The sequence below is a fragment of the Brassica napus genome, chromosome C6, assembly GCF_020379485.1.
Source record: "Brassica napus cultivar Da-Ae chromosome C6, Da-Ae, whole genome shotgun sequence".
Lineage (NCBI taxonomy): Eukaryota > Viridiplantae > Streptophyta > Magnoliopsida > Brassicales > Brassicaceae > Brassica > Brassica napus.
The window spans coordinates 6,614,278-6,636,997 of record NC_063449.1 but is presented as its reverse complement, the minus strand read 5'-3'; the positions used below and the strand labels follow the sequence as shown (position 1 = coordinate 6,636,997).

Here is a 22,720-nt window from a genome sequence, read left to right as displayed (position 1 = left end):
AACTTCCATTCTAAGCAGCCTTGGGAAACTAACATTCTTCATTCTTGTTAGCTTAGGTTCCATGGCTTTTGAGTTTGTTATTTCTACTTTATTCTCATACTCTAAGCCATACCTCCTTATCAATCAAACTCCCTCACTTTTATCAAACCCGGATTAAGCTTCTTCAACTCAATGTTTTTCTTATCCATTACCCTTTTGTCCAAAACTTTGGTTACGTTCTCTCCTGTTGACTCAGTCTTCTCTGAATGATTTTTTTTATTTAACTGCATTTCTTTGCTCATAAGCACTTCGCATCAGCAATGTTCTGTATACTCTAATCTTGGTAGCTTATCTTTTCTACTCCAACTGCAGATTGCGGCTTATCTCTTGCCTCACAAGTTTCATTTTCCTTCCAGAGTTTCCACTGCCCCTGATGATGTCACTTTTGTTTTTTCCTCGATCTATCTAACACGTTTCTCTAAGTATTTAGAGTTCTGTAGCTCGGACAGAGTCTCAACTAGAGCCGGCCCTGGACTAAAGCCCGTAAAGCAAAGGCTTTAGGCGCCACGATTTATATATATTTTTGGGGCGCCAAATATTTACAACTTAATCATTGTAGCTTAGTGATTCGCGTACTTGTTCTCTAGTGCTTCAGGTAGCGGGTTCGAATTTGAGTCATTTTTACTACTTTTTGTTTTTGGAATTTAATAGCAATTAATTTGCCCAAATTAAAGATATGACGGTTTACTTACCATTTCTAATAATTTTGGTCTCTTTTATCCTAAATATTAGAGGAAACTAAGAGACGTAGGCGTGAGGCTGAAGAAGTAAAATATGCTTTCGCTGAAGAGTTATTTTGTTACTTATTTTGTTGCATTGCTTGCTAAGCTTTTGTATATACCATTTAACTTATGATGTCATAAAATTTCAGGATGATGGTGAAATGTATGATGAGTTTGGCAATCTAAAGAAGAAGTACCGTGTTAAAACAAACCAGGCTGACACCAGGCCTGCTGTTGCTGCTGGTCGTGCTGGGTGGCAAGTCGAGGAATTAGGTAACTTTCTGTTTTACTTCAACTCAGAGAACTTCTCTATGCAAAATACAAGCAATCTGACACAAAACTTGTGCTTCAGAACAGAACCTTTATGCTATGGAAAAAAATATTTGGCTTGATAGGTATGTACTGATTGTAGTAAGGATAGTCCTCAAAGAATTTTCTTGTTCGATTAAAATCAACATATTTTGCTAGAAGTTGCACATTTAAGCTTGAGGCTACATGCCTATACTTCCCATCCTTGAGGGGATCTCCAGTCAGTGAATCCTTGTAAAAATTGTTGTTTCTTTTGAGAGCTTTCTTCTTTAACCGAGTATATATAAGATGACAGAGATGAAAAGATTATGCTAAGGTCTTAAACTTAGTGCTGTAATTCTCCCACCCTCGCAACCAAATAAAAGATGTTTGTTTTCTGCTTTGCACAAAAAAGTCAGGATCTAGTGTGTTTATTCGGTGTTGACGATTTGTATTTACCTGTGGCAGGTGTTGATAGAGATGGAAGAGAGAGAAGCAGAGACAGGCAAAGAGACCGTGGAGATAAGCATATAGATCATCACTATGCTAAGGATAGACGGAGAAGCAGAAGTCGAGAGAGGGAAAGAGGAGGCAAGGAACGTGACTATGACTATGACCATGATCGGAACAGAGACCGAGACAGAGACTACAGTCGCGGAAGCAGGTACCGTAATTGAGAGATATTGGTCAAAAGTGTTAGGTTTCATTAGTCTATCATATTTTCCAATGTTTTATCGACTTAATCTACATTTCAATTATCTGGCTTTTTTCTTCTTCTTTTGATTGTGTGAAAGTAAAACTCTGTTGGTGCTTCCAGTGGTCGGATTATGGTATTGACATTAGGCCTGAGACGGATCGGGTATCCAGACAGTTTTAAGATATCGGAATCTTATCCGGCGGATCCATAATTATACTATTCTTATCCGGATCTGAGGTTCTCGGATATTCGGATGTCGGATATCCTTCTAAAAATTATAATATCCGGCGGATATCCGGATCCGGATTTGGATCCTTAAAATAAATAAATATATATATAAAAAATATTAACAATAATTTTAAAATAAAAATATATATAATATATTGTTAATTATTTTTATGTTTAGTATTACAAAATTTACATAAAATTTATATATACTGCTATAAAGATGAAAATAAATTAATTAAAATTAGTTTTTATATATAGATATTACTATTTTTAAAATAGTTATTAATAAAACTTACGGATCCGGATATCCGGACTAAAAAATCAAGATATCCGGATCCGGATTCGGCTTTGACGGATCCAACATTTTACTATCTGGATCCAGATTCGGCCTCTCCGGATATCCTGATTTTCAGATCGGATCTCGGATCGAATCCGGATCTCGGATAAAAGTCTCAGGCCTAATTGAGATGACATCATTTTATTTTAAGAAAGGATAAGCAATGCTTACTTTCCTAAAACATCTATATCATTATCTTTACTATTTTTACCAGAAGAAAATAGTATAAGCGATGTTATTTACAAAGTTTGCGGTATGTTTCTCGAGATATATTACTGCATGTTTCTCAATTTACAGTTAAGACATATGCATAACTCAAAAAGATGACTTAAGGATAATCCACAAAGCAAGAAACATGTGCAAAAGCTCATCACATACCGTGAAAGAGTATATGAGTTAGCAAAGATGATATAGACTCCGAACTATTGTTTGGTCTTCCTAGCCCTGAGCATTCGGATGCAGTTCGGTCTGTTTAGGATTCGTTCAAGTATTTAGCAAATTCGGTTTGATTTCGTCTTGGTTATTTCAGTTTTCCGGTTAGATCCGAATAACAAAATTGGGAACTAAGTAATATCTGAAGTAATTTCGTATCTCGTTCAATTTCGGTTCGGTTGTCTTTGTCGGTTAATTCGGGTAAAAAAGTAAGAAAATTCGGTCTCCCACTAAAAGTCTTCTGCATATCGCAAACCACATGACGCCTTGACTGAACCAGACCACACGTGGTGATCTCACATATGAAGCTTAATTAATATGTTCTAAAAAGATAACTGAAAATGTTGACAAAAGGAAAGATAACTGAAATTAATTTCATTCACATGAAGGCTACAGTGTATGCCAAATTGCATCAGTTGAATTACATTTTGGAACTGGAACACGAACTTTATTCTTTATTTAAACTACAATTTTTTTTTAGACATATTAGCTCTTATACCATGATGTGTTCAAAAAAAAAAAAGAAGCTCTCATACCATGAAAAACTATGCAGTTAGATATGAAAAGAATATTATTTTTAAGAAAGTCAATCCTTCTCAAATAAATATGAAACAAAACTCAGTAGCGTTCATTTTAAAACAACAAAACAAGACAAACACAAAAAGTCATTTTATGGAAATTTGAGATAATTTGAAAATTTATATGTTAAAAATTATACTAGTTCAACATAAACGTTTGGCTTACTTCCTCTAATTTATATTGGTGTAAATAAAGACAAATAAAACACTATATGTATCTCATTTCCATGTGGCATGTTCTGAAAGAGACTAAATGTTCCTCTTGCATGTCCTTGCGCTGCAAGTAAATTAATCAAAGCCATCCAAGCATACACATTTTTTCTCATTAAGTCTCTAAAAAAACTAGATTCCTCTAAGCACACCCACTTGGCATACGTATCAATCAATGTTGTTCCAATCAAAAACCAACCTAGCTTCTGCAACGCATGTGCAAAGACATCTACTTATATCAGACACAAATTTGTGACTGAGAAAAGCTTCTTTGGGATTTTCTTAGCGAAAGTTAACACTTGGAATTAATATACTCATTGCCGGTTCATATGTTGGTAGTATTGGGCAGATCTTGGTTCTTGGTACCATTGGCTTATGGTAAGATAATCCTTGTTTTATTTGGTTAGATAGCATTTCACAATTCCCAGGCTAAGCTAACGTAACGTGACATGGATTATATATATTTGTATTATTGCTAAGAGTAATCTAACATTCAGAAAGGAGAAGGAAGAAAACATGTGAGCAGTGGAGTCTGTGGAGATCACGTGATGCACATGGAGGCCAGTCTGGCCAGTTCATCTTATAGTCCGTTGACTTATAGGTCCGTTGACTTGTACGTTTCCCTTATCCAGTTCATCGTATAGGTCCGTTGACTTGTACGTTTCCCCCTTGTTTTATATTCTGAAATAATTTCATTTTGTGAGTTATGCATGAGTTATTTTATTGAGTATTTTGCATGAGTTAACATCGAAACAGGTAATAAGTTCCTGTCTATCTCTATTTCCAATGTTAGTTTATTAGAGTGGGTAATGTTAGTTGAGAAGTAATGAACATTTTTAAAAGGTCAAGCTGATATAGTATAACGTGCAATGCATAATTCATGTGAACTTATTTTAAACGTTAGTGTTTCTTTTTGGTTTTAAAGAAAGAGAGAAGAATATTTTGTAATTAACAGATTAGTAATGCATTATTATACAGGAACCACTTTTATAAAGAGAATCCAATTTTCAAACACTGTTGAGATCTACAATCACAATTGTCTTTGGAGTTCAGGTAGTTCAATCTCTTTCTCAATCTCTTCATGTCTCTGTCTTTGTTAATATTCCTTCCAAATCAAGATCTTGTTTCTGATAGATTTCTTATTCTTGATGGATATTATTATTTTTTAAGTCTTGATGGATCTTGCATCCAAACTAAACCTACAACATGTAGAAAGTAGACTTTAGCTGATGGTGTTTCTTTGTTCTTTTGATTTGTCTGATTATATAAGCCTGAGGAGATTTATTGACGACTCATGTCCTGTTTACTTACAACTGGTTGGTCGTTTGATGCAGTGAGATAGGCATATCTTAGAGTTTTAAAAAAAAAAATGTCGGATCTTGAGGCACCATTAGTACGTCCCAAGAGAAAGAAGATATGGGTTGATTACTTTATCCAGTTCCGATGGATCGTCGTCATCTTCATCGTCCTTCCCATCTCTGCCACATTGTACTTCCTCACCTATCTTGGCGATGTCTGGTCTGAAACAAAGTCCTACGAGAAACGTCAAAAAGAACACGACCAAAACGTTAACAAAGTCATCAAACGACTCAAGGGAAGGGATGCAGCAAAGGACGGCCTTGTTTGCACCGCACGTAAACCGTGGATCGCTGTAGGAATGAGAAACGTGGACTACAAGCGAGCCCGACATTTCGAGGTCGACTTGTCTGCTTTCCGTAACATCTTAAAGATTGACATAGACAGAATGATTGCTAGAGTGGAGCCTCTTGTGAACATGGGACAGATTAGCCGTGTTACGGTACCAATGAACCTATCCCTTGCTGTTGTTGCTGAGCTAGATGATCTCACCGTTGGTGGACTCATCAACGGCTACGGTATTGAAGGAAGCTCTCACGTGCATGGTTTGTTTACAGACACTGTTGAGGCTTACGAGATTGTTCTAGCCGGTGGGGAACTTGTCCGGGCCACTAGGGACAATGAGTACTCTGACCTCTTCTATGCTATCCCATGGTCACAAGGGACACTTGGGCTTCTTGTTGCTGCCGAGATCAGGCTTATACACATCAAGGAATACATGAAACTTACTTACATTCCGGTCAAGGGTGATCTACAAACCATAGCTCAGGGCTATATGGATTCTTTTGCACCTAGAGATGGTGATCCAGCTAAGATCCCTGATTTTGTTGAAGGCATGGTTTATAGTCCAAGTGAAGGTGTAATGATGACGGGTAAATATGCATCAAGAGAAGAGGCCAAGAAGAAAGGGAACAAGATCAATAACGTTGGATGGTGGTTCAAGCCATGGTTCTACCAATATGCACAAACGGCATTGAAGAAAGGAGAGTTTGTTGAGTACATTCCAACTCGAGAATATTACCATAGGCATACTAGTTCCTTGTACTGGGAAGGTAAGCTTATCCTTCCTTTTGGTGACCAGTTCTGGTTTAGGTTCTTGTTTGGATGGTTGATGCCTCCAAAGGTCTCTCTTCTTAAGGCCACTCAAGGGGAAGCCATCAGAAACTACTACCATGAAATGCATGTTATCCAAGACATGCTTGTTCCTCTCTACAAAGTGGGTGATGCTCTCGAATGGGTCGACCGTGAAATGGAGGTAAGACCCGATGAAACATTTGCCATGACCTCCAAATTTTAAAGAGTTATTATATATATATAGATCGGATGACTTCTAAATTTTGAAAGAAATTATTTATTAAAATTCATAAAATATGTTTATGAAATGTTAAGAACTTATTTCTAATTATTTTTTTTGGGTAATATTTTGGACAAATCTCAAAAATAGCCCTCAAAAACTAAAATAAACAAAATAGCATTTTATCTTTTGAAAAATTTAAATTTTTTTTATTTTTCAAAATTTGAAATCTTATCCCAAAACCCAACTCTAAACCCTAAACCCTAAACTCTAAACTCTAAACCCTAAATCCTAAATCTTAAACCCTTAACTCTAAATCCTAAACCCTAAACCCCACCCCTAAACTCTAAACCATAAACCCTAAATTCTAAACCCTAAACCCTAAACCCTAAACCCTAAATCCTAAATCCTAAACTCTAAACCCCACCCCTTAACTCTAAACCCTAATGTCTAAATTAATTTACCATTGGGGTATAAGTGTATATTTATCTCTTTTGATAAAACATTAAGTGTTTTTTGGTCATTTTTATTCTTAAATGCTATATTTGTGACAAAAACTTTTTTAGTGCTATCCTAGTCATTTTCTCTAATATTTTTCCTAATTTTTTAAATATATACTGTTTAGGTATATCCACTTTGGCTGTGCCCTCACAAACTCTTCAAACAATCAGTTAAAAGCATGATTAGCCCTGAACCAGGATTTGAGTATGAGATGAGACAAGGAGATACAAAAGATGCACAGATGTACACTGACGTTGGAGTCTACTATGCTCCAGGTCCTGTCCTGAGAGGAGAAGTGTTTGATGGAGTAGAAGCAGTGCGCAAGATGGAGCAGTGGCTGATAGAAAACCATGGCTACCAGCCTCAGTATGCAGTATCTGAGCTCGACGAGAGAAGCTTCTGGAGAATGTTTGACGCTGACTTGTACGAGCATTGCCGCAGGAAGTAAAAGGCTATAGGCACATTCATGAGCATTTACTACAAGTCGAAGAAGGGACGTAAGACTGAGAACGAAGTCAGAGAAGCTGAGCAAGCTCATCTCGAAACAGCCTATGCCGAGGGAGATTAATAGCAAAGTTTGTTACACAATCTCTTGCTTGTGTGTTTGTTAAAATGTTTCTTTAACTTGTTTGGTGTACTCTTCTTTACTATTCTTGTGTACTTGACGGCTGATGCTATCTTGTTTGCGCATATTTATAAAGATTTCAAACGTAATAGCACTTATTACCAAGTGACGAGATAGTGTTGTCGTAACATAATAAATTTACAGGGGAGGTCTCATTTGTTCTTAAGAATCACCACCGACTTTGGCGACAATAACTGAAGCATAGTGAGCAATGTTAGTCTATGGGGAATGTTTAAGCCTCGCGATGACCGGGAACAACTCGGATGACTTCACGAACTGTCTGCATATCTGGTGGTTCGAACACATTTTAGCCAACGAGAAGAGTGCGATCTTGAGCGGTGACTCACTTGCTGTCTCTTTCTTGCTCGGGTTTAAGGCCACAGCCGAGCAATCCGAGACCAACTTTAGTAATGTCTGCATCACAAAATACGCCAAATGAGAAACCAGATTCATGCCTAGAGCTATAAGAACACAAAATCCTGACAACAAAACACCAGGCTTCTTGTTTTTGACCTGAGAAATCTAGCAACCCCGTTTTACAAATCTTCGCTATGGTTTGACTTAAGGCTATAACGCTACGAAATAACTTTTAAATGGACACAAAAGCATTTACTCTTGACGAATGTAGATAGATACCTGTAAAGCTCCTTTGGAGACTATATCTTCACAAAGCTTGTTGGAATTTCGGACAAGGTTGCTCAATGCCACCAGCAGCGTTATAGATCGTCTTAGTTCTTCGTACAGCTTGTCACTATGGTAAGCAGTAAATAACTCAGAACTAACAGATTGATTGGTTGGTTGGTTTGTAAACAATAAGAAAAAATAGCTAGATCTTGGGTTCAGATAATCAGGATTATAGAGATATATAATGCTTAAGATATTGAGATGACAATCCTGGAACTCGATGTCTAATGCATAAGATGTCCAACCTTGCTGCGTATCAAACCTGTTGGCTAAGTCCAATATCTCAGTTGTCGTTTGTTTGTTGATACAGATCGAGCGTCGATCATGTTATTGAGTTAGCATCGATCGATGCTATATTAGACAAGCTTTAGCGAGCTGATCGATTTATTCACTAGTATTAACTAAATCAGATGTCGTTTGTTTCCAGCAATCATAGCTTAACCTACAGTATTAATTGTTCACAATCCTAATATCAAGGTCTAGTTAGCTACTATAAAACACATGCATTAATAACAATTCTTTGAAGTTTTTTTAATTATAACTTTAATTAGCAATTCTATAGTTTTGGCTAATCATTCATAACCCTAATAAACCCTTAATCTAACAAGTGAATTATTCAGACATAGAAAAGCAGAACAAAGCAATTCTGAATAAAATGCATAAATAAAATAAGGTAGAAAGACTAGTGTTACAATACAAAGCTTTAAAGGAGTCTTGGATCTTCTCTCCAAACTACTAAAAACCCTAAAAACCTTATGCTGTGAATGAACGAAAATAAGAAAGCATGTGTTGTCCAACACAATAGCAAAGCACATAAATATTATGTCAAAGTCGGTCAGGGGTAGTTTTGTAAATATGTAGAACTTGGGCTTCAAGACAGTCATGAACAAGCGGCCCACTTTCGCGCTTGCGGTTGATCGACGACAAGTGATGTTTGTCGATCGACGGTTGATTGTGAATGTTGACTCTTCCTGGTCCAATGAACATCTACGAGTTTTTTCTGTCTTTATCTCCAAAATGCTTCATAATCACCACACTGTTCCAAAACATACTTAAACCTTAAATACTCTAAAAAGACTCTAAAACATAATATATGGATTCTAAAACACTTATATACCATGGCTAAAGACTAGTAAAATCCATGGTATATCAAAGCTCCATATTAAAAGTCGATATTCGAAAGGCTTTTGACACTGTCTCCCATGATTTCATACTCAAGTTGCTTCAAGCTCAAGGGTTTCCTCCTCTGTTTGTGACATGGATTAAGGAATGCATCACTACACCGAGGTTTTCTGTAGCTATAAATTGAGAGTTGGCTGAGTTCTTTCCGGAAAAGGGCTCGTCAAGGAGACTCTATATCTCCTTACATGTTTATTATGTCTATGGAAGTCTTATTTGCGTTACTGGAAAATGCAGTGGTTGATGGGGATATCATGCTCCACCCAATGTGTCAATACCCGAGGATTACTCATCTCTTATTCGCTGACGACCTGCTAATCTTCTCTAATGGATCTAGGCACTCCATTTCATGTATTAAGAAGGTGCTCTCGGTTTTGACCCGAAAAAGAAGGTGCTCTCGGTGTTTAAAGATTGGACATGACTTGATATAAATGCAGCTAAATATGGGATATTTTTTGGAACTGATCTTGAATCATGGGTTATTGGTGACTTATCAGGATTCAAAATAGGATCATTTCCTACAGTACCTTGTATTGCCACTGAATCCAAGCAGAATCAGTTATGCAACCTTGCAAACTTTCATAAAAAGAATTACCTCGCAGCTCCATGCTTGGACGGTTAAGAGTTTATCATTTGCAGGGAAGGTCGCAAGGATCTCTTCAGTGATATACATAATGGCTAACTTCTGGAGTTCAGTTTTCGCTTTGCTTAAAAGATTCTATGAAAAGATTGATTCCTTGTGTGCGGCATTCATGTTGAAGAATAGCACAACATCAGCGTCAGGAGCCAAAGCTAGTTGGGCTTCCATTTGTAAACCAAAGAAGGAATGAGGTTTTGGCTTGAGAAGTTTGGAGGATTTTCAAAAGGTTTTCGACCTCAAAAGGGTCTGGAACTATTTCTCAGGCTCGGGCTAATTATAGGTTGCTTGGTTGCATTCAAATGTGTTTGCTAGGAAGTGTTTATGGACCCACAGTGAGGAATATGCTTATGTTAAAAGACTCGATTGGTGACTTTCTCAGATGTAGCATTGGAGATGGTAAGTAGGACTGATCTTGGGCCATTGGCGTCGACTTTTGGAAACAGGGGAACACGGGAGCTATAGTTAGCAATTGAATCTCACTTGTGTTATGCAACATTGAAGGGAAACAGGTTTTTGCCAATAAGCAAGATCTGAGGTTGCTGAGACTCTTCAGATTGTATTATCAACTATGGAACCTCCATCCCCTTAATGTGGCGGAGACAAGTACTTATGGCGCAACGGGGCTGGGCATTATGTACCTAAGTTCTCTGCTAAAGCAACTTGGCATTACATCCGACAGACCGCCCCAACATTTCCTTGGTACGACATGATTTGGTTTAAAGAAGAGATCCCAAAATGTTCATTTGTCACTTGGATGGCTATGCTGTCTAGACTTCCAACAAAGGACCGGCTTGCTTCATGGGGAATAAACGTTCCTTTGCAGTGTGTACTCTGCTATACGGGGCAGGAATCTCATGATCACTTATTTTTCAGTTGTTCTTTCGCTGCTGCTTTTTGGACTCATTCAGTGGACCTATAATCACTGATGTCCCTGAATCAATTCTCTCGGGTTTTTATCTGTTAGTGCAGCATCACGTCATATCCTCCTCTGGTCTTCAAGCTGTAATCAAGTTTTTAATGCAGGTAATTGTCTACTGCATTTGGCGGAACGCTCGAATCTTCCGGCAAGAGTCCACCATTGAAGCTGGTCTGATTGCTCGCCTATTCCTAATCCTAAATGGAATGTAACGACGTAGGGATCCCTATGTAAACATAGTATCTATTTAGATACAGAGTGGATCGTCACATGAAGGACCGGCTTCTCCCCATCAATCAACTGGCTCCTTTTTCTTCACCATCTCTACTTTAGCTCTACCTCTCCTTCCCCTCCACAATAAATCTATTAAACTCAAAAAATCTTGGTATAAATCTTGACGTTTAAACAAAAAATATTCCTTATATATTAATTGAGAAACATTACCATATTGTTTTGTAGCCACGTGTCACCATGAGAAAGAAATTCAGAATTCTTAGAGAAATAAGTTGGTTCATCTTAACTTATATTATATTTTTTTAAACTAACTATTAAATTGATAAATAGTGTACAAAAGAATATTCTCGCATTTTCCTTAAATAAAAGCTACGGAATTTCCTAATATGGTTAACGTATATATGACAATTAATGATTATAAATCATAAATATTTTTGTATCTTATCTCTTTTTTATTTAATTTTATATTATTAAAAATATTAAGCAACCACATTAACCATATAATAAACAAAATTATTTTTTTCATATATGTTATATTTTGAATTTTTAAAACCACTATAAATTACTAAAAACGTTAAATGTCTCACACTAAAATTTTGTGATCAATGATTTAACTTTTTTTTGTAACAACAAGATACAAATGATCATAAATTGTTTGAATATGAAGTTTCATTTACTAGACATTCATAATATATATTAATATAGTTTAAAATTAAACTATATAACATAGATAAATACTTAAATATGATAGTTTCAAATTTAGTATTGGAAAAGTATTGAAACCTTAATATTTTAATTTTGAAATTTGCATTTAAAAAATGACACATTAGAAATTTTGTGTTTATCACATAAGTATGAATTCTCAATAATAAATATTTATATTAAAATATACTACATATCTATATTCATGTCATTGAAATTGAGTTATATATCATACAAAATAAATAAAATGATTGTTTTGATTTATTTACTAAAAAATTATCCTAAATAAACAAGATGTATTGTTTTGATTTATGTGTTTACCCTAATTTAGTTATATACATAATATGTAAATGAATACAAATAAATAATAATGGATAAAAATTATTTTTATATATGACATTCATTCCGCGCAATTGCGCGGATCTTAAGCTAGTATATGTATTAAATTATTCAACTTGGCAAACCACCTGTACACGGAAGAAATGGTGTTTGCTAGGTTATAGAAAGAATTAAAATCAATTCAACACACGCAAATCTAAAGTAAAAGGACGTAGATGGTGCGGGAATGAAGACACAAAGAGGCAAAGTCTCCAACTCTAATGAACACCGACAGCAAGCGAATCAAGTTATTGTCGACGTCTTTGAGACGGGGTGTCCAAGACAGAATAATAGATCTCTCGATGGTATATATCAGTGTAGAGACCTCAGAGGTGTTCCGCGGCCACCAACGCCGGATTCTTAAAGAATGTTGACTCCCAAAACTCTAATCCGGTGTTGACTGCGAAAGGCCTATCCTTATCATAGGTCCAAGCATCCAAATGCTTATCTTTCTACACTCCGTTAAGAAGAAATCCGCATTCTGGGAGAACCGTTATTTTCATGGATAGATCTGTCGGCAAATAGATTTGTCATTATCAACACTTCATGTTCTCTAGTCCCTACAACTATATATAAACCTTTATTTCTTACCGGAAATCTGAAACACTGAAACTACATGTGAAAATGTTTCTCCAAGAGTGTTTATAACATATATCTGCTATATATAGTAGGAATACGTAACGTATTATACGTTTTAACAATCTGATCATGTAATGAATTAATAGAAGCACTTACCCATTTTATCACATCAGCCGCTGCTTTTTATCTTAGTTTTCTTCTCTTTCCGGCGGGTCTTACAACGAAGTCTCTTTATTATAATGAATCTCCAGAAATTCATATAATTCAGATCTACTCTTTCTCGAACCTCTTGGCCCCAAAACCGGTCTCGATGAAGCAATATGATTCTCAGCCGGCGAAACTGTAGTAGTAAAATCGCGTCACTGGGATTATATGAGTTGTTGAAATCTGTTTTCTCAGAAATCTAACTCTGCTTTGGTTCGGAACATTCAGTAAAACCCAGTTTTGAATAAGGGTTTTGAAACCGAAGGAGTGGACTATCTCTGTTATTTGATTTGGAGTTTTTCTGCTGTTTACATATTGAATCTGAAATATATATATGAGTAATGAAAATTGAAAAGGATAAGATCGTGGACAAAAATATAGATCGTGGATCATGGGCTGTTTTGATAAAGGTTTATACGGTTTATGTTTTTTTTTCCTTAAGCGTTATTTATGTTTAATTGTTTTTTAATTGTTCTTAAATTTTTTTCTACGTGGCAGTTTCTGATTCGCCAGACGACTTACGTTTTAGTATATAGAGTATTATGGGGTTGATTGGTTGGTGACGTAGCTTTAACTTTTTGTTTTTGACAACATGTTGTGAATTTTTTTTGCTTTGACTTTAATTTTTTGCTGTAAATTTATTTTCAAAGAACTAAAAAAAAGTTGTAGAAAAATTGATTTTGAGAGCTAACATATTTCATTTCATAAATTTTTGGCTGTAGATTTATTTTTTAAAGGTAAAACATGATTGCTTTATGAAACTACTTTAGAAAGCAAAAATGAATATCTAAAATACCTACAACCAATTCCAGTCAACCCCTATGTACTTACTTTCCAGCTGTATCTTATCACTTGGTTCTATATTTTTTTGTCAACAATAACTTGGTTCTATATAATAATGGTTTATGCAAGTAGCAATTATAAAGTATCACAAACCGGTTTAAGGTGATTGAAATGATGGTCAGAACCGGTTAAGACTTATTTTTTTTGTTTATTAACTGTATAAACCGGTAGAATAGTCAGTGTAATCATGTATTAGAAATAATGGTAAAAACTGGTTAAGTCTAATTGGTCAGAATCGGTTAAATTGTATTTTTTTTACTTATTAATTGTATAAACCAAACCGGTATAAGAGTCACCCTTATGAAGAATAGGTTAAATTCGATTTAGAATTATTGATAAAGTATATATATACCAAGGTTGCCGTATAGGGGAATGTTACTATACTCGTGCATCTATATGTGATTCATTAATGATGACAAAATATTTTGGTAAAACGAACCAATTATAGGCAAAGTAGTTATTATAGTCGATAACATATGAAGTGATTTAGTTATTGAAAATGTTATTTAAAAATAAATGAAAATTGACCTTCTAGGGAAGATCCATTTTTTAAATATCATATGAAAAGAAGTTGTGACTTCTTATTTAATAGAATAGATTTGAACTTCAATTTAGATAAACAAATATCAGCGACGACACTGATAATAGCATCTGCATTGCCAATCTCCTTTGCCTATATCTTTGCACCTACCCCTCCCTTTTGGCCTCTTTTTGATACATTCGGCTGTACATTGCTTAGCATCACATTTTCCAGTATTGTTTGGATATGCTTCAACACAAGTTTTTTGTGTGCTTGGTCCTCCTTTCTGAGCAGACACCACTACTCCTGTTATTATAGTGATTGAAATATAACATTTGTTTTGTATTTAAAACAGAAAATTAATATTTTGGTAAAATATATGTTTTGAGAGTTTTCTTTGCATATTTATAAAAAATGATATTCTAAACATATTATTTCTTAATAACTGATCATTCTTGGAGAATTACTAAATCAATATAATGGAACTAGACATACAATTTATATAAACATATAAAATAATACAGCATCAAAATAACTTATTGTATCATGGTTATATAATATATACTAAAAAGTTGTGAAAGTAAATACATACCTAGTAGAAAGATTGTGAGCATAATGAAGCTAATAAGCGAAGTCTGGAAAGAGATTTTCATCTTAGATAATGAACAAATTGTGTTTTAAAAATTAGAAAGACAAGGAAGTATATTTATAGACGAATCAAATATTGAATTGAAACATATCTATTTTAAGTTAAGTTTCTTTTAAAATTTCGATACAAAAGGATCTAGTTTGACCAATTTTTTAACAAATTATTATTTATTATTTATTTAATAGATAAATAGTTTGACTAATTTATTTGTAACTTTATAACACAAAAATAATGAAGATTTAAATAGTTGACGACCATTTGTTCAAAGAATAATTCCCACGTAATAATTATCGAAAATAAATAACAAACCATCAGCAAACATTAGTAGATCATATCTTCCAAAAAAATACAGTGCCTACAAATATTAACACAGTCGTTACAAATATTTAAGGGATGATAATAGCAATTAATAAATTCAACAGAATAAGTGCAATTCACATAAAGGTTTCTGAGAGCAAATTAAACAAGGTGTTATTGGTTTATGTATTTTTATGGATTTGAAAATCCAATCCAAATGAAGTGTTATTGGTTCTATTATTTTAAAATCCAATTTTAAATCTAGTGTTATTGGTTATATGATTTTAAAACAGATTTTAGAATCAAGTGTTATTTAATGTTAATGATTTGTTTGAGGATTTGATTTTGATTTTGATTTGAGTGGATTTATGAGTATTTTTAAGAGTAAAACTAGATTTTGATCCGCGCGAGTTTATTTTCAAAATTTTAAAAATATTTTAAATTAATATATTTATATAAAAGAGGGTTTCCTCCCTTATAGTTGAGACACATCAACATCAACGTCATAAAGTCGACTCTTCTAAGCGCGACACGTGTCCCAGACGAATGAAACTCATCGTTTCATTTAAGCTTGAGCCAATTGGGCTTTGATCGTTAATGTATATGATTTCTTTAGTTTGTTTACGTTTTGAATGGGTTTTAAGTTTCAATAACCGGATATCAATTAATAGGCTTCAATATTAACTGCAACAATTGTTTTGGGTTTAGGAAGCTTGGTCAAACTGGCTGCTAATACACATGATGAGCCCAACAACTCCAAACGTCATCTTCAAAACTATAGACGAACCTTTCTAGAGCTCCTTCAATGCACTATTTCTCGTTCAATGCATCTCTCTTTTCCCAGTCGGTGAAATACAACTATAAGTAGATTAGGGGGAATTATTGGAACATGAATTTCTGTGGAATTTAATGATTTTAATAGTTGAGAGTATTTTACAAGTTAAATAGATTTAACAAATTTTATCAGATACTTTTACATAGATTTTCATTACTTGTGTATAGAATTCTATTGATTGTTATTAACTTTTAAATTAAGAAATTAATGGTGGTAGAAAAAAAAGAAAGAAAATCATTTCAATTAAGGCAATTTTTAAACAACTTTTAAAAAAAATTTTGTCACAAAAAAAGATCTCAAGAAATAAAATGACCAAAATTTTTATAGATGATATAAATATATAAATAATATAGATATATAAATAATAAAAAAATATTTTTGAAATGTAGATGTAGTTAATTTTTACTTCTTACTTTATAGATATATAAATAATAAAAAATAATAAATATTTTTTTTATATAATTTCGTAATATATTTTTTTAAATTTGAATTTTTTGTAAAAAAATTTGAATTATTATTTTTGAAATGTTTTTTTTTTAAATTTGAAAGTGCTTTTTAAAACTATTTTTACAATTTTTATTTTAAATTTTTAATATTTTTGCTATTTTTTTTTAAGTTGTGAATTGTATTATGTTAAAGTTGTGATTTATATATTATTTCATTCTTCAATTTGAATTTTTGTATGTAAGTGTATACATCTTGGAGAGGTTTCTCCAAATAACTTTGCGCGAATGAATAGGCTACTTGGGTAAAAGACGGGGAGATTGCAAATCTAAAAGATGAGGATAAGGTTGATCAGTTGATGTTAGCTCGCTGACAACTAGAGACTAAGGAACTTGAATCTCAGTGCAGCATCCATTCTTTGTTTTTATTTTTTCTTGAGTTATGTTATTGTTGGAAAGTTTATGTCCTTACCTTACAAATGACCATTGTTCCACCTGTAGAAAAATCAGTTGGAGAAACAAAGATTTTCTAAAGCTACAATTTTAAAGCTCTTTGGCTAATTTATAATGTTATTTTGAGAAACAGGTCCGTAAAACCAACAACTCAAACTGCACCGTCTGATTTTATTCTTGGGTGGGGAAGTAACTGTGTTTAGTGATTTCTCTGCTGAGAAATCCAAATATCAGAGGAAACAACAATCAATATGACAAACATAATTTAGGAATTCTATGTCAAGTCAGCCGTGTAAAACGCAAACATTATGACGACTTTGGCTGTTTAAATGAATGTGAATGAAATAAAAAAGTATACAAAATTTTTGGACTTTTGTTGGGATTGTGAGAAAGTTAAAGGAGAAAACTTATTATACCAAACTTTGTTATGTCTTTTATTTATTTTTGCAGATATATATCTTCATTGTGTTCATGGTCGGCCACAATCAAGAAAGTGAGAAATAACCTTTTTACAGAAGGAGCACTCTCTTCTTTCAATCTCTCTTACAGGATTACAGTATTTAGCGGCAATAAAGCGACCCAGTAATAAATCAGGTGAATCGTGACCATCCTTACATAATCTCTCTGTCACCTCAGTCATTGTATATTTTTCTCAAGAGTTATGTTGTCTTTAACCTGAGGTTTATTATGAGTAGTTGTTGATCTCTCTCCATGTTATAAGCTTCCTCCTGGTTTTGAGGTGTATCATTATCACATTTCAGGTTGAGCCCAGAGTTGAAGCTGAATCATGGTTTGTAATTGGTGATTTTAATGAAAACTTTGTTGTAATGGGAGAATGGTTAGACGGTAGTCCTAAACAGAAGAAGAGATCGAGCTTATTCACGAGGTGGTCTTAGTGAAAGGATTGCTGTGAGGGCCGGTTTATCCGATTATAAACACTGACAGCATTCTTCGGTTTCTATGTTTAACCATCTCTTCTCCTGCTCTTAGCCCTGCCAACTCCACTAGAGTCTCCCGTTTTCCTCTTAATATTTCTTTTCATGCGTAAATTTGATTTATATCATTTTGGGAATTCGATACATCTAACCGAGTTTGGTATACAATGTGGAACTACACAAAGATTGTAAAAAAAAGGTGGGTGTGGGCCGTGTGGCAACTTGGAATCACCACTTGATTTCGACCAACAATATAAAATCCAAACATTTAATTATTACGAATTGAATCAAAGATTCGGTATTATTTATATTTAATAGTTTAATTTATATTTTAATTATGTTGATCTTACAACAACACTCATACAAATAAAAATATATTTCCATTTATACGAATTACAATGACAAACATGAGTGCCATACCAAAAAAAATAACAAACATGAATGCGGTTTTTTTTTGGTAGAGCATGAATGTTATTAAATTAACTATTATGGCTCTGATGTCCAAACCAAATAAAGCATGAAGTAAGGACAATATATTACAAGATGTATTATGTAGTCAATGACGGTTCTCATAACTAATTAAACATGGCATAGAAATAATGGTTCACAAATGATAAAACCAACCCCCGTTGAAGTTAAAAACAAATGTCAATCCAAACATTTATATTTACAAATGCTCATTCAAATATAAGATGTTTCTATATTATTTTAACTATAGTGTCCCGCCCGTAGGGCGAGTTTACTCTAGTTTCTATATAAAATAGTGTATAGGTCTAGGCACATTTATATGGAACCGTGAACCAAACCACATCAAACTCAAATACATGAAATCAAAATTGAAATGCATTTCATAAATAAGTGATCATATCCTATATCAATGGAGCCAAAAATCTAAAACTGAACCGAAAACCAAATAGGTACATGAATTTTTAAATACAAATTATATACCTAAAACTAATAATGTTATGCAGTTTCTAAATAACCAAATATCCTAAAACTACTATTTATAAACCAAATTACACGAAAAATTGAATTATTCGAAACACGAATTATCTGATATTTAAACTGAAAACCCCAAATGATCCAATATTTTATCTATAAATCTCAAATTACCTGAAAAAACAGAATCGAAGCAGAACTAAATTGGATCTACATTTTTTGGGATATTAGTCGGTTCCTAAGTTTACTACCAAACCGAACCAAAACCTCAATAACCCAACTGAATTAAACTAAACCAAATTTTGTAAATACATGAATGGCTCCTAAATTTCTAGAACCAAAACACTAAAAACCAAAATACCCGAACCGAAACCGAATGTTGGGGACTGATAGTGCATCTACATTTAAATGGTACGAAGAAAGCATTATGTTTTTACAAATTATTTAACTCTTTTTATTGGGGGGTACACATGTGATATACAGACAAATTGAAATATATCGAGTGTTTTATATCTGATCTAGACCGGCAGTTGAACCGATAAACCCGTGATGTATATAATCTGGACTGACTTATGTTTTTCATGTAGCATTATATCAAAGGTTCTACCAACTGATATGTTTCCACAAAATTCAGATTTAATGAAAACATGTTAATTAAAAATCGGATAAATAAAAAAACGTTAATTAACATATGAAATGATACCAATTACCCTCCGGTAAAACCCATAAAAACCTGATAACACTTTTTTAAAAAAATATTAAACTTCTCGTATTCTTTAGTAATGCATAAAACTAAATAAACTATTTGATTTGTCCTTATAAAAACCTGGAAAAAAATATTAAACACTTTTTAAAAAGTTGATTAACTTCTCATGTTTTATAATAATACATAAAACTAAATAAACTATTTGATTTGTCATATAAAGTAAATGTATATGAAATGAGATTATAGTTTAGAAATATATGAAAATAAAGTTTAGGATATATGGTTTAGAAGTTTATGGAAATATAGTTTAGGGTATAGGGTTTGATTTATACTGAAAATATGATAAAATCTCTAGAAAATGTATTTGAACAAATACATAGATTCAAGAAAATACATTAAAATGGTGAGAGTCAAATAAGTATATATTATATGGTTCATTTTATAGGGATTTGGTTTGTATTGAAAATATACATAATACCTTGAACGTATTTTGTAAGTTCATACACAGATTTAAAAAAATACATGGATAACATACCCACTAATTTAATCACGACCAGTAGCATTTTGATTTTTTATGTATGGTTATTTATATAAGGTCTAAAATATGTGCATTGCATATTATTATTATTTTTTAACTTTTTCCTCGCTAATGAAGTGAATAAATAATGCATTCAAAATATTAATGTGTAAAAGTCTATGTTAGATGCAAATATATCGGTGATATAACGATGATAGGCAGTTTGGGTTTGTTCTCTATTAATAATACTGATAATTTTGATTAATTAATGTAAGTATAAAATAAGACATATTAAATTTCTAGTGAATATGTCCAACAACCTTGTTTAAGTAGATTTTTTAAGATTCCTTCCCTTTTAATATTATAGACACAAGGGTGCAAATATCAAGTTAAACCTTGTTATTTTGATTGGATTTGCAATATTGGGTTTTTTCCATTTCCTTATATTTTTTGTGTGTCCCCAATACACGTGGTTGATATAAACCTCATTATAATGTCTTTTGTTCATGTTCAGAATTTGCATCAGGGGCATGTCTTGCAGACAAACTTATTGTAAAATACATACAAACGAAGCTGGGGTTATCTAGTTATCATATTATCGTGTAGGATGGCACTTTTATGCTATCTTGTTGTTGCATAAGAGGGTCGTCGCGTCTCCGTGCCTCAGACGATGTTTTTTTTTTTCCGTTGCCGTAGTAGAAGACGGCGGAGCCGTTGTTGACGAAAATGATTTGTTTTTCCTGAGGTGTTTCTTCACTATTTTAAGACCTGCTGGAATGTTGATGCTTATGTTTTTCAGTTTATGTGCCTTTTTCACCAAAGAATCTAACTTTGTCCGTCGGACGTTTCATCAACGGAGCAGAGGAGTTTAAGCGTAGTTGGCCGGAGTGTTTTAACTTCTCGTCGTACCGACACAAGACTCGGATGGCGGCGTTACCTTTGTATCGTTACGAAACCGTGTTCTTCCGAAATGATGGACTGATTGTCTCTTGTGAAAAGAGATATTATTGGCGCTTCTTCCAATTTTAAATTGACACTTGACAGTAACCATACAAACGAAGCGTGTCTTGCCTACCAACATACTGAATTATTTATCATATTATTGTGATTCAAGTAACATAACCAATCACAAATCATAAAGAAACACCATCAAATAAATGAAACAAGAAAATTATACTTTTTCGAACTTAGCAATGTGTTTGTGCTTCTTTTGATAGGTTCTTAAGCTTTTTAGTCAAATGTATACATTATCAACATGAATTCAGAATTTCTTGGACATCAAGACACTTCAGAAGAAGAAAATGTAAAATGTCCCAGGCAAGTGATGAATTAGATGCCCTATTATGCAATGAGAACTTCAATTGAAAATCCATTTCATTCATTTATAACAATCAACTTATTTTGATTTGGAAATTTATATCATTGATTTTGAAATCTGTTTGTTTGATTTTAAAATAAAGGGATTTGTCAATAATTTCTAAATCCAAATTTTTTTTATAAATCCACTAAAGTATTATAACCAATAACCCCCACTAAGCATGCTGCTACTATTTAAACAGATTAATCAAGGACAAATCTCACTAGTGTAAAAACAAAGCTTCGTTTAGTTTAAAGATCCTACCAAAACAGATGTGAATCTCCTTGAAGCTCTTCACCAAGATAATTACCAAAGTTTGTGCAACCTCTTCTATTGATTTTCATAGCTACATGAAGGAGATGTACCAACAGCTCAGCGTAGTACCACTTGTGAAGAATATCTTGCTGCAAACCACTACATGGAACAATCTTGAAGCACACTATGTCAAAGCTATCATTCGTAACTTCTATGCAAATGATGTCATTAATGGTCTCTTTCATTTAAATGTTGCAGCTGGTGGTGTACATAAAGAATCAGCATATCTTTATGGAGTTCTCCTACTATGTGCTAGAATTGATGGAAGATGGCGAGTAAATACTCCGCTTATCTCAATTGGCTCGAATACACAACCTTGATTAACGGCTGATGTAACAACATAAAGACATCTTTCCATGGATCAAGAGTGTCAAGAAATAGATGATATCTCAAATCTTTGATGAAGATGAGACCAAGTAACCTTTATAATCTTAATGATATGACAAATACATGTGCAAAGTACTACTACTATGAGCAAATAGATCGAATGACTTCTAAATTCTTGAAAGAAATTATTTATTAAGATTCACAAAAAAAATGTTTATGAGATGTTAAGAACTTATTCCTAATTATTTTTTTTGGTAATCCTAAATTTTCCTTATTTATTTTTATTTTTGTTTAGGTTTATCCACTTTGGCTGTGCCCTCACAAACTCTTCAAACAACCGGTTAAAAGCATGATTAGCCCCGAACCAGGATTTGAGTATGAGATGAGACAGGGAGACACAAAAGATGTACAGATGTACACAGACGTTGGAGTTTACTACGCTCCAGGTCCTGTTTAGAGAGGCGAAGTGTTCGATGGAGTAGAAGCAGTGCGCAAGATGGAGCAATGGCTGATAGAAAAACATGGCTACCAGCCTCAGTATGCAGTATCTGAGCTCGACGAGAGAAGCTTTTGGAGAATGTTTGACGTTGACTTGTACGAGCATTGCCGCAGGAAGTACAGGGCTATAGGCACGTTCATGAGCATTTATTACAAGTCAAAGAAGGGACGTAAGACTGAGAAAGAAGTCAGAGAAGCTGAGCAGGCTCATCTCGAAGCAGCCTATGCCGAGGGGGATTAATAGCAAAATTTATTACACAATG

At 33.7% G+C, this 22,720-nt stretch overlaps 2 protein-coding genes and 1 long non-coding RNA gene across 3 annotated transcripts; 2 read left to right on the top strand and 1 right to left on the bottom strand.

Moving 5' to 3' along the window:
* The first annotated feature begins 756 nt into the window (after nt 1-756).
* LOC106406267 (transcription initiation factor TFIID subunit 15-like) lies at nt 757-1,898 on the top strand. Its single transcript, XM_022704246.2, has 3 exons — nt 757-806; nt 911-1,034; nt 1,518-1,898. Exons 2-3 carry the CDS (start codon nt 923-925, stop codon nt 1,724-1,726), a joined length of 321 nt encoding a protein of 106 aa, XP_022559967.2. The 5' UTR covers nt 757-806; nt 911-922; the 3' UTR covers nt 1,727-1,898.
* A 2,415-nt stretch (nt 1,899-4,313) lies between these two features.
* On the top strand, nt 4,314-7,405 carry LOC106404283 (delta(24)-sterol reductase-like). The gene is made up of 3 exons (XM_048761708.1): nt 4,314-4,584; nt 4,866-6,142; nt 6,807-7,405. The coding sequence occupies exons 2-3, from the start codon at nt 4,901-4,903 to the stop codon at nt 7,128-7,130; spliced, it is 1,566 nt and encodes a 521-aa protein (XP_048617665.1). The 5' UTR covers nt 4,314-4,584; nt 4,866-4,900; the 3' UTR covers nt 7,131-7,405.
* A 4,608-nt stretch (nt 7,406-12,013) lies between these two features.
* LOC111206697 lies at nt 12,014-15,365 on the bottom strand. The gene is made up of 3 exons (XR_002658947.2): nt 14,779-15,365; nt 12,776-14,492; nt 12,014-12,551 (listed from the first exon to the last, which is right to left on the bottom strand). It is a non-coding gene; the product is annotated as an uncharacterized LOC111206697 (long non-coding RNA).
* Between the last annotated feature and the right edge of the window lie 7,355 nt (nt 15,366-22,720).